Raw genomic sequence first — 12,443 nt, forward strand, 5'->3', positions numbered from 1 at the left:
AGTATTCTTTGATTCTTAGTGGTTTTCTTCATGACCTCCGGGCGAATGACACAATGATATCCTGAAATAGTCACCAGCGCTTCCTACCGTATCCATTCCAATTCAACATTTATTATAATATTCCTCTCATTCTACACTATATAGTCAGAACTGCTGGCAGTCTTCAAGTGAATCGTGAATAGATGAATAATACGTGCTCTGCTCCATGGAGCTAGTCTGCTTTGAGAGTAACTGTACTCCCAGAGGGAGAGAGAAAAAAGTCTTTTAAAGATTTTGAGTGAGGTAAAAAGAGGATTAGGTTTGAAGGGGGAGTATATTCCCGTCAAGCCTAGCCGAGCTAAGAAATAAAAAAGTTTGGAAGATACATTGACTGCAGCAGCTTTCATCTGTTCTCTTGAAAAGTATGTTTTTTTTTTATTCATCCAGCGTCTCCCTTTCTTCCTGCTAACATCTTCGTTTTTCCTAAGACACTAGGACCCATGTGTCCAAGGGGAAGCTGTGTTGTGGCTGCATAGACACAGAGAGATAGAAATGCTTTCTCACGGATGACGCTGTTAAGTCATGTCTCAGATATTGGCTGAACTGGAGTTTTTTCTTGGATTTGTGTTTCTTACAGCCGTTGGTATATTCTGACTAGCTGAGCAACTGTTAGCCTCTCGAATTATGTCATGAGGTTATAACATCGCCTCTTTTTCAGGCGAGCTAGAGTACGTCCGCCGAAGTCCTGCGAGTCATAGAAAGCGACAAAAAGGAAATCCGGTGCCTGGGGGTATAACTGGACCACCTTGTCACTTGGGGACCTGCTCCTCCAGGTTGGGAGTTGGACGCAAGGCTGACGACCTTGCTCTGTAGAAAAAAATACTGTTGCGAAATCCGAGACCGCCTCTGTGGTCTAGTGGTCAGAGTTCCTGGCTACAGATCCAGAGGTCCCGGGTACGATTCCCGGCGCTACCAGATTTTCTGAGAAGTAGTGAGTGTGGAACGGGGTCCACTCAGCATCGTGAGGATAATTGAGGAGCTACTTGAATGGAAAAGCAGCGGCTCCGGTGTAGAGAACCGAAATTAACGGCCGTGACCACGCGACACCTTCTATTCGCTAAATTAGCACTAACTTCGCCGACAAGCGCCGGTTGCTCGGTCGGTATAGTTCACTTGAGGACTAAAGCCAGGGAGTTTAATTATTAAAAGATTCTGCCAGATTTGCCTTGATTTAGACCGTCTGATCTCTTTCTAAGGGGCCCAACTGAGTAGATGTCTTCCTTTCTCACCTGATGACGGAAACAGATCCAGTTTCCGAAACCTCGTGTCCTCTATTACCTAAAATTCCGGATGATGGAAAAAGTCCAAAACCCTAGTAATTCTATGTTTCACTTCTTTGGCTAAAAAAGGAATGTTTTGCTAGTAATGATTATTATTATATGAGATTATGTAGGCTACTAGGTTCATAAACCGAAAGAGTATTGTTATGCAGTTCATGGTTATGTACGTTCTGGGTTTCGGCGTGATATAAAGTAACTGTTAGCCTAAGGCAACACCGTCTTCTGACAAGTGTAGAGAAGTGGGTGAGGTGATTATTCAATATGTCACTCAGTGTAGATGCGCTGACAGCTGCCATGTGAATGTAAGAATGGGGTATCGCCAGATACTGTCAAGTACTATTGTTGAAGGCATTTGAAAACAAAGAACTTAAGAGAAGAATATTTAGACATAACAAAGAGAGAGTAGGAGGCTGGGGAAAATTATATAACGAGGAGTTCATCGTTTTTTTTTNAGTACTTGGAGTAAACTTGCCCCAGAGCTACTTTATCCGCCACAAATCCCACTTGAACAGACCCCGGGATTGAACCCGGGCCGCCNACATAACCTCTATGGAAAACACTGTAACAATAAGATAACATTGAGGTTATGTCTTCCTAACGGATTTCTCAGAGTATGTGCCTCAGAGCCTTTCACGAGAAGACTGAAACAAATCCAGTTTTTGGAACGTTTTGTTCCTGAGTGTAATGAGCGATGGATAAAGTCCAAAAACCCAGTAATCCCGACAAACTTTCTTATCAAGAACACCCCTCCCTCCACACATAACGTGTAGGACAAACTGTTAAGAGGTAACGTAAAATTATCCTTCGGTTTAATTGATTAAGCATCACGCTGTGAGGACATGTGGGGTAGTGTAAGTATAAATACATTATTATTAACCTCGGCACTAGATAAAAATGAGTCATCAGATATGCGCCCCTGCCACCCAGGTCTTCTTGCGATCTTCATTCCCTCTTGGTAAATGCTGAGAATGCTTCTTATACCGAGCATACTGACTCGTGCTTCTATGACTTCTGTTCGGGAAGTGCTTGGTTCGTATCTCGGTCGGAATACAGACTGTCATAAGTGAGATTCTTCTTACTTTTCCCTACTGCTTCCTTCCAAATTCTCTCCCATTCATTATTAATTAATTATATTATCATTCGATGTTATATAGTCTGACGTACTAACATCGTCGTTAAATAAACCATAAATAAATTGAATATAAATTAATAATAAATTAAAACTAAATACATTAAAATAGATCACAAAGTAATTTATTCAGGGCTTCGAAACGTAATGAAATTAATTTGAGGAGCTCCGGTCTAGAAAATTGAAATTAACGGCCGTGGTGATCCGTTGTACTGACTACGCGACACCCTCTATCCGCTAAAGTTGGCACTAACTTCGCCGACAAGCGGCGGTCGCTCGGTCGGTATAATTCGCTTGCGGACTAAAACCACGGAGTTTGTTTTGTTTGTATTTATTTGTATAATAACCCAATTACATGGTTAAAGACATTCGGGATTACTGGGTTTTTGAACTTTGTCCTTCGTTCGGTGTCCCAAGGAACATAACGTTTCGGAAAGTTGATCTTTTTCCGTCCTCAGGCCAGGGAATGGGAAACACCTATTCTATTAGGTCCTTTAAAAGAGGCGCAGTGACTGAAGTTGGCTCTTTCTAACGGAACCAACAGAGTAGGCGTCTCTCATATCATGGCCTGAGGACGGAAACAGATCCAGGTTCCGAAACGTTATGTCCTTTGGAATACGGACGATGGTCAAAAGTCCAAAAACCCAGCAATTCCGACTTTATACACCATCGTCAAAACCCTTTAGAATCTAACTAAGATACGTTTACAAACTGTGTCGAATTTAAAGTCACAAACTGAGGTTCATATGAAACAAACGGATTTTGTCACATGCAGCACACGAACAAATGACTGTGACTAACTGAAATAATGTAGATAATAAAATTGCATAAATGTTCAGCTGTCACGTGGTCATGACGTGTTAATGAAGATGCTGACACTGACATGGCCTGTCAGGCGAATTCGTCTCACACCCAGCGAGGTTTGAAAGAGTGTCGAGAGGTCGCTAACCCTGCTATTCACTTGCGAAATTTGTGCAAGGAACTGCGCGAATTTCCTCTGCTTTCATCGCCCATGCTCGTCATATCGAAAGTTCACTGATTGATTCTTATGTTATATAACCAGACTGTTGCAATCGCTACGAAATAGAATAACGGTTTGGAAAGACATTGTCTTACTTTGTAATCTGTTTAGTTTTATTTTACTTAATGAAGTCGGCCGCTCCATAGCTCAAGCGGTTAGTCGCTGGCTTCCCACCGCGGCGGCCCGGGTTCGATCCCGGGCCTGGCCAAGTGGGATTTGTGGTGGACAAAGTGGCGCTGGGGCGGGTTTCCTCCGAGTACTTCGGTTTTCCCTGCCAATCTTCATTCCACCAATTGCTCCACAATCACCCTCACCTATCATCTGGGGTTGGTACAATAGGCCAGAAGTGACCGCAGTACAAGGGACTTAGTCCCACCCCACTAACAATAAAAAGAATAATAATGACGTTGTTAGGGTAGGGCTAATGACAGAGATAGGACAGTGAAGAAATTGATATGTTTTCCTTATTTATATTTGTATGTTGTTTAACGACAAACCGAGATTAACGGCCGTGGGGATCCGTTGCGCTGACCACGCGACACCCTCTATCCGATAAGTTCGCACTAACTTCGCGACAAGCGGCGGTCGCTCGGACGGTGTAGTTCGCCTGCGGACTACAGGCTACGGAGTTTTTTTTATTTAACGATGCCTTAGATAGAAGATTGCAGGCAAGAAATTTTACCGCCGGGCTTAATAAATTAAGCATAGTGCCTTGAAGACGTATAGGGGAGTGGAGACAGCTCCACAGATTCATAACCTATGTGTTAGATGGAGCTGAGTGGTCAGCTTAACGCCTCTACCCTTTCATCCCCAGGGAAGTAGCCCGATACTTTTTGAATAGAAGGGTGAATGGGCCCCAGACCCAGTCTAGATATTACAGAGAAGAGAAAAATATCTTGCCTTGAAACTGGACCCTTGTGTCGTCCAGCCCTAGACTCTATACCCATTGAGCTATCCCTGTTCCTAGAAAGTTGGATAATTAGGAGCTTCATAACTTATACTCTTCGCTAAATATAATTAGATGGATCAAGTCAAAGAGGATGTGATGTGCCGGGCATGTAGCACGCATGGGGAGAAGATGAATGCATAAAGGGTTTTGTGGGAAAGCCATAAGTAAAGAGAGCACTGTGAACACCTAGACGTAGGTGGAGGATAATATTAAAATGGATCGTAGAGAAATAAGAAGGGTGTTATGGACAGGAATTATCTGGCCAGAATAGGGATCACCGGTTGGCTCTTGTTAACACGGTAATGAACCTTCGGGTTCGACAAAATGTTGGGAATGTCTTCAGTAGTCGAGGGGCTGGTGGTTTCTCAATAAGGACCCTGCACCGTGGACTTCGTTTCGGTATGAGATATTGTGTGCACTGTCGGGCGGTAGGATGTTAGAATAGTGCGGAATTATGTGGAATAAAGCTGTCATGATATAATCCAGGTAATATCCCTGCATTTTTAGGCAAAGACTGAGGAAAACTAAGATACGATTGCCGATGTTCTGATCGAGATTCGAACCTGGCACCCCACTGATACAAGTCAGAAGCATTACAGCTTATCCCAACTTCTACGGTAGTGGCTTATCATATTTTAAGATACTGTCCCGTATTTGTTGGGTCCGAGGTTCTCACGGCAGTGAGTATGAGAAATCTGTCTCCTGGGATATAATGTCTTGTAATCCGGTGAACGACAATCAGCATTTCGAAGGAACATATCACCTACGTCAAAAATGTAAGCCAACCAAATAAACCGGTATGGAACAAGCATGCTACTTTAGCTTGCTTTTCGACCCCGAAGATTGAGGCGATATATTCCTCCGAAACGTCTCGACTTTCACCGCACTACACGGCGTTACATCCCAGAATGTAGAAACTTTACATTTATCTGCATATTTACCTGAAGAAACCGCGAAATACCACAAAGAATCTCAACCAGTAGAGTCAATACCACAACCTAGATTCGAGTGTAGACCTTTTAGAATGAGAACCCAGAGTTTCAACACTAAACCACTTTTATTGAACCCAACAGACATGTGTGTTCAGAAGGAAACTGGTTCTAATTTCAGTCGGGACACCGAATAAATTAAGTAAGTAAAGAATCCCTAGGGTTGTGGTTCCCACATTTTCTAGAAAATCGGCTCTTAGATGGCGGTGAGGTTGTCAGCCCTACGCGCCGGCCATCCTTAACCCCCAGGAAGATTCCTGGTACTCATTTCTGTTAGAGGCTGAGTTGACCCCAGGGCCACAGTGCGCCTGGAAGGATTAGGTCAATTGAAAAATTCCAATGGCCTTATCGGGAATTGAACCCGCGACCATCCGGCTTGTAGCATAGTGCCTCAACCAACCACATCATTAATAAATCTGTTCTTGGTATTCCTCAGTCCCTCCACGCAAATTATGGGTTAATTCCACGGTCACTTCCTTCTGTATCGTTTCCCACTCATCATTCATCCCAATGTTTGAAGCTATGTAATCTGGATACTGACAATTTGGTAATATAACGCATAATTTTTTTGGTATCGTAGGTGCTGCCATCTATTGGAAGCACTGCTTATTCATGTCAGCTCTCTACTCTGTCATTGTTCATACATAAGCGTGTCAGTCATAAGGCGTACTATCGATTTTATAAATCTTGACTCCAGTTGGTTGTCGTTAACTAGCAAATGATTCCACTGGAGTAATGATGGAAGACTGCATTTGAATGCTCTTCGAAGTATAGAACTGAGGTGATTGATTCTAGCAAAGTAAGTCCTGTCGATATTGCGATTGATGGTAATAGTTCGAAGTCTATTGTGACTGAGGGTTATTCTCACTTTAGGGAAGGATCTGGCAAACTGCAACCCGCGGGCTGAAAACGACCTGAGATATCTTTTTCTTTGGCAGCGATATTATGGTATTAATAATATCGTGTTTTATTAAGTGTAAATTCCGGTCTAGAAAACTGAAAGTAACGGCCGTCGAAATCCGTTGCGTTGACCATGCGACACCCTCTGTCCGCAAATGTTGGCACTAACTTCGCCGACAAGCGGCGATCGCTCGGTCGGCATAGTTCGCTTATGGACTAAAGGCCACGGAGGAAAGGATTAAGTTTAAAGTATTATAGAGATAGTCTTGCTCATGTTTGGCGTATATTAACAAAATTGATGATGCAATTATCGTGAGCTAATTAAATTCTGCTTAAACCGAATTAGTAAACGGTAGGGCTATGAGGAGTGCTGTTTTCTGGGTTTTAGTTTTATTCGGAGACATTTAGACGTTTCGGGAAGAAAATATCGTCTCTATCTTCAGGGTCGAGGAGTAAGCCAGTCTATAAACCAGCAGAAGTAGGCGGCAAGCCGAAATAAACTGATACGAGCTTAGCTGTGTCCGAACTACATGGCTTTACAATTCAGAAAATCATATTTCCATCACCAACATTTGATGATTATTTCCTTCTAGGATATGCCGCCTTAATATGTAAACAAAACGTTTCGAAGGACTCTTCTGCTTCCATCTTCAGGGTATAAATATAAGTCGAGAGTGAATAAATAGTGCAAACAGAGCCTTAAGTAGAAGGGAACTGGGACTCTAGTGAATAATGTCCGGATTTTTATACCTGGCAGTACTCATCAGAATGAGTAGTTGATTTGGTTCAGGTAAATAACTGAAATAAGGATTGCCGGGCGTCTACGGATTATAACAGGGTTATACGTTTCCGGAGGGTGCTCGGTTCAAATCTGTTTCGATATACCGTTTGTCGTCACTGAAATTTGTTCGTGGTTTTTCCTCAGTCTGTCAAGGAAAGTTCCTGGATAATATTTCGATTACACTATGAGCTTCTTTAGCTTCAAATCCTTTTAAAGTTCATCATACATCAGTCATCTCAACGTTCTAGATACAGCGTCGTTAAATAAGCCACCTAACAACAACAAAGACAATGTCAACAATATAAACGTCAAAAAACAATGTGAAACAATAATAGCAGCAAGAACAAACACAACTACAACTTCAGGGGGGCAAGAGGTAGAGTAGTTGTTTGAGGCATTGTGCTACAAGCCGGAACGTCGCGGGTTCGATTTCCGATGAGATATGTGATTTTTCAACGGACCTAATCCTTCTAACCGCACTATGGCCCTGAGGCCGATTCAGCCTCTAACAGAAATGAGTACCAGGAATCTTCCTGGAGGGTAAAGGGTGGCCGGCACGTAAGTCTGACAACCTCACCGCCATCTGTAACCCAACTGTCTAGAAAATGTGGGCGCATCGACCTCTCACAACCCTATGGGCCTCCACGGTCTGTTACAGTGATAGTTTAACTTTTTTTTTTACTACAATAACATAAACAGCAATAAAGTTTGTTTTAATTAGAGATTTTTTATGGGTAAATCTGTCCAGAATCCGTATATTGAAGGAGTACAAAGAAGAAGGGAGTCATATTTTTAACTGATGTAAATGCATAGCAAAGTATTTGAGGAGGGGTACTGAGCAGAATTGTATGGCTGTTGAATGCAGTTGGGGTTTCTGTTTGTCGATGTTGAGCCATCGGTTTCGAGTTTCCAATAGTCAGTGTTGGAGAAACCAGGAAGTTATGTGAAACAAACATCTAATTATAGGTTGCCTTGTTATTGCTGAGTCATTACTGCTTCTGTATGAAAATACATATTTCTGCTTTCTGTGGGCTTTCTGGAATGTTCCGTGAATCTCCTAATGGTCTAACCAGCCCCAGACACTTGTTAGCACAGACAACAGCATTTCTAATAACTGTTAAGAGATACAAACCAAGTAAGTTGTTCTAAATTTGTATTCAGGTAGGGGTATTGTTAAATATCATTAAGCACTACAACATGAAGACGTTTGGAGGAGTGGAGGTAAAGCTCAAACATTCTTGAACTTGGTACTAGATTGAAATGAATAGTCAGCTTCACGCCCCGATCGCTTAACCCCCATGGACAGAACCATCGGTACCAATTGGATAAGAGGCTGGGTGGGTTCTAGAGCCGGTCTGGACGCTGTGGAAAAGAGAAAGAGTTAAATATGTATTAATTTGAAATGAGACTCGTGTTTGCTAGGTAACGCGACAATAATTCACGTGGATTACGGGATGAGACGAATATTTATTGGTCACGCTCTCTTATAGTCACTAGTACAATTCATATCACTTATGACGCCGTCAGACGTTTCTTAGCCTCTTAGCCTAACTTTAAGTTAATGAGTTTTTTGCTAATTCCGAAACAAAACTCTAAATATAAACTGATGTTTTATTTGTCGATTAACATCCATGGTTAATATCGTGGCAATTTCACTTGGAGGTTCGACAGAACTTCAAGACATGCACACCGCCTTACATGCGCATCTGAATGCGCGCTTACATCGAATGGTGCATAATAATTGATGAACGATGAATGGAAAATGATTTGAAGAAACCGGTCGTGGTATAAATGAAGTACCGTCCTAGGATTTCACTGTAGGAAAGAAAATTCTCAGTCAGGATAGCTTTGTCCAGTCCGGGATTCGAACCCAGCACCTCTCTCCCAAATACAAGTCTAGAGAGCTAAGAGCCGGGATAGGGCAGTAGGTATAGCGACTGGCTACGAGCTGGACGACAGAGGGGTCGGAGTTCGAGTCCTAGTAGGGTCAAGAATTTTCAGTTCTCCATGTCGTCCAAACTGGTTCTGGGGCCCACCCAACCTCCTATCCAATGGGTACCAGAGACTCTTTCCTCGGGTGTAAAGCGGCCGCGGCGTGAGGGTGACCAGTCACCTCCATCTAATGCCGAGGTCAAGAAAAATGCCTCTATAATATCCACTTCCCCATACGCCTTCATGATGTGGTGCTCAATTAGTTAAGCACAGGGACAGGTTTACCTTTTACTGTCATGCTCTACTCTGGTGACTCCTTACAGTGTGATAGGTCGCTACTTGTAGGTTGTTAAATAAACCAATTAACAATCCGAACGGCGTCTTCAGTAACAAAACACGTTACAATATATTACTTTTCTACTCTTCAATGAATTTAATAAAGGAACAGCCGATCCTTGTTCTTGGAGAACTCACTAACATGACGGTGGTATGAAAGTTGTTGGCGGGGAGGGGGAATCTCTTGACAAAAGCTTTATTATGTCAGTGGAAGTTGACTGTTTCCTCTTGACTCTTAAACCGTTAGGCAAATATTCCATTTGTTTACAAGACCTAAAAGTTTATGACGATGTTGCAGTAGTATAAATATTATGTTTTTGTATATTATTCATCGTCCTGTTTATATTACAGAACACAACTTTTCGTAGACTGGATTCTGTCTCCTACAACCTACTGAGTTGGACCCAATCGATAGAGCTAGTCCCTATCTCAGGATCTCTTGTTTGTATTACAGAACACAACGTTTCGGAGACTGGATCCTGTCTCCTACAACCTACTAAGTTGGACCCAATCGATAGAGCTAGTCCCTATCTCAGGATCTCTTGTTTGTATTACAGAACACAACGTTTCGTAGACTGGATTCTGTCTCCTACAACCTACTAAGTTGGACCCAATCGATAGAGCTAGTCCCCATCTCAGGACCATTTGTCCTGAATTATTTCGGTGGTCAAACTGGAATGTTATAAGTGTTGATGAAAATCAATTGGTGACCGAAGAAAGTTAATTAGCATAGGTCACGTGGCGCTAATTTATAATGCTGAAATGCGGGGAATATTAATGACAGTTCCAGATCAATGCCACGTAACTGCTTTGTAGGACAGTTCTAGGCTTCGTTTGAAGTTAAATTTTTGTGGTATACTCGTATTATACTTTGACTTAACAGTCATTAGGGGCACGTCATCAATGTGGCTTCTGACATCATCATTAGAAAATTAAAAGATCTTATTGTAAAGAAATGACGAGAACCATCTTCGAAATACTGCAGATTTCGATGATCACAAAAAGGCTCTTCTTCCATATGATTGCCTACTCACACAAGGATATTGCTACGTGTATGAGTGTCACTATAGATGGGGTTTGATTTGGTAATTGGATTTATTAAACTCTTACAGAAAATAACTACAAGTAACTATAGTGCTATTGCTAATTCACACACTCTACAGTTCACTATAGCACGTAGTAAGTTTTCTCATTTTGCTACATCTTCACTGGTTGTCACCTGATAACGGCTCCAACTCCATAGCTTCCTCAACTTAAGCGTTAACGTCCTTACTGTCTGACAAATGTCTCACAACAATTAATCTCTTTTAATCTCTTCGATTTACTCAACTGAACTGAACTAATAGAGTCTGAGTTTTATGTTACGACCGACGGTGCTTTCTGTCTCCGTCTTCAGGTAGAACCTACTTAGTTGGGCCCAATCGATAGAACTGTAGTTCTTATCTCCTGACCTTACATAATCGTTACGGCGAGAACTTGTTTATCTAGCCGTTGCCTAGCAACAATAGGATATAAAGACGCATAGATAGCAAGGTGATGATATAAGCTTACTGTTATCTTTTCAGAACAAGGAAAGTAAGCTAAGTAAGCTGTATTATGTTACGTTAGCTTATTTAAGAGTTTTGGTAACGTGCTATAAAGACCGTCCTAGTCTGGTCCCAAGGGTGACAGAATTTTAAACGTCTGACCTGTAGCTTGCTTTCTGCAGGTGTGGGGAAACACGGATGACTCTGGTCACGATGGCGTCAATGTTCCGATCCACTCCGGGTCGGAGTCGACGTTCAGTGAACAGCTGGGGGCCCATGTCCCTGCCGTCCGAAATGAACCGCCCCGGGACTGTGCCTCCTCAGGGGCACCACATGCCCGAAACAGAAGAGGAATGCGTGGAGTATTACCAGGATCGCATCTACTCGTCACAGAGCCGCCAACTCTACCCTTTGCAAGAAGATCTCGCAGATTGGATCAATAAGACGCTGGGTAAGTTTATTTGTATTTTTTTTTCATTGGCTCTACAACCCTCATTTGGGCCTAGGCCTACCTCCATGAAACTCTCCGTTTCACTTCGGTTTTACTAGATCTTAGACATAGGGTAGGACTCCTTGGGCGGGTGATCAGCTCGTCGCAAGGACTCTACCTGTAGACAAACACAGAAAAACGCACATTAACATCCATGTCCTGAGTGGGATTCGAACCCACGATCCCGGCTTCCGAGCGAGCAAAGACAGTGCATACCTTAGACCGCTCGGCTACCGTGACCGGCAAGTTTATGATTACCTAACATTAATAAGGAGCCGGGATAGCTCAGTTATTTAGTCATGGATTATAGGATGGATGGCCGGGGTTCGAGTCCCGGCAAGGGTAACATTTTTTTCCTCTACTCTAAAGCATCCAGACCTAGCCTCCTATTTAATGGGTACCGGGAGGTATTTCCCCGGGGGTAAAGTGGCCGGATCATGAAGCTGAAAACTCATCTCCATCTAGTGCCGAGGTCAAGAACGGTGGAGCTACAATGTTACTCCAGCATACGCCTTTATGGCGTAGTGCTTAATTAATTAAGCACAGGAACAGTTTCTTAACGTTACATATTCAACTGTTAGGCAGCGTCGTTAGATCACCGACTTCCAAAATACAAACATTATCTTGTACTATTTTATGCTGTATTTCAGGACATTATCAGTGTCTCACGCTATGTACATTATTTAGAAGATCATTTAAAGACGTTTTATTATCTCGAGTGTATGATATGGTGATGGATGACGAATTGAAAAGGATCTGGAAGGAAGCATTGGTATCTGAATTGATGTAGCCCTCTGACATCTCTAAAATTTGGGTGCAGGGACTGAAGGAAACCAAGAAATCTGACATCATATCCGATGTTCCGGTCAGGATTCGAACCATGTGCGTCCAGAATATAAGTCTAGAGCAGTGCTGTCCAACGTTCTTATGTACTCGGGCACAATTCACTGATGCCTATGGAGGTGCGGGCACCACCACACACTACTACTACTACTACTACTACTACTACTACTACTACTACTACTACTACTACTACTACTACTACTACTACTACTACTACTACTACTACTA

At 42.6% G+C, this 12,443-nt stretch overlaps 1 protein-coding gene across 2 annotated transcripts in view; it reads left to right on the top strand.

The window, feature by feature from the left end:
* The window catches only part of LOC111872566 (growth arrest-specific protein 2), a 62,338-nt gene that overhangs the window by 11,806 nt on the left and 38,089 nt on the right, over positions 1-12,443 (top strand). For both annotated transcript variants that reach the window (XM_023866610.2, XM_023866611.2), the window contains exon 2: positions 11,065-11,333. In XM_023866610.2, coding sequence (XP_023722378.1) covers positions 11,081-11,333 — 253 coding nt within the window. In that variant the 5' untranslated portion in view covers positions 11,065-11,080. The remainder of the gene's footprint in view (positions 1-11,064; positions 11,334-12,443) is intronic.

Source organism: Cryptotermes secundus, unplaced genomic scaffold (genome assembly GCF_002891405.2).
Source record: "Cryptotermes secundus unplaced genomic scaffold, Csec_1.0 scaffold1045, whole genome shotgun sequence".
NCBI classification, from domain to species: Eukaryota; Metazoa; Arthropoda; class Insecta; order Blattodea; family Kalotermitidae; genus Cryptotermes; species Cryptotermes secundus.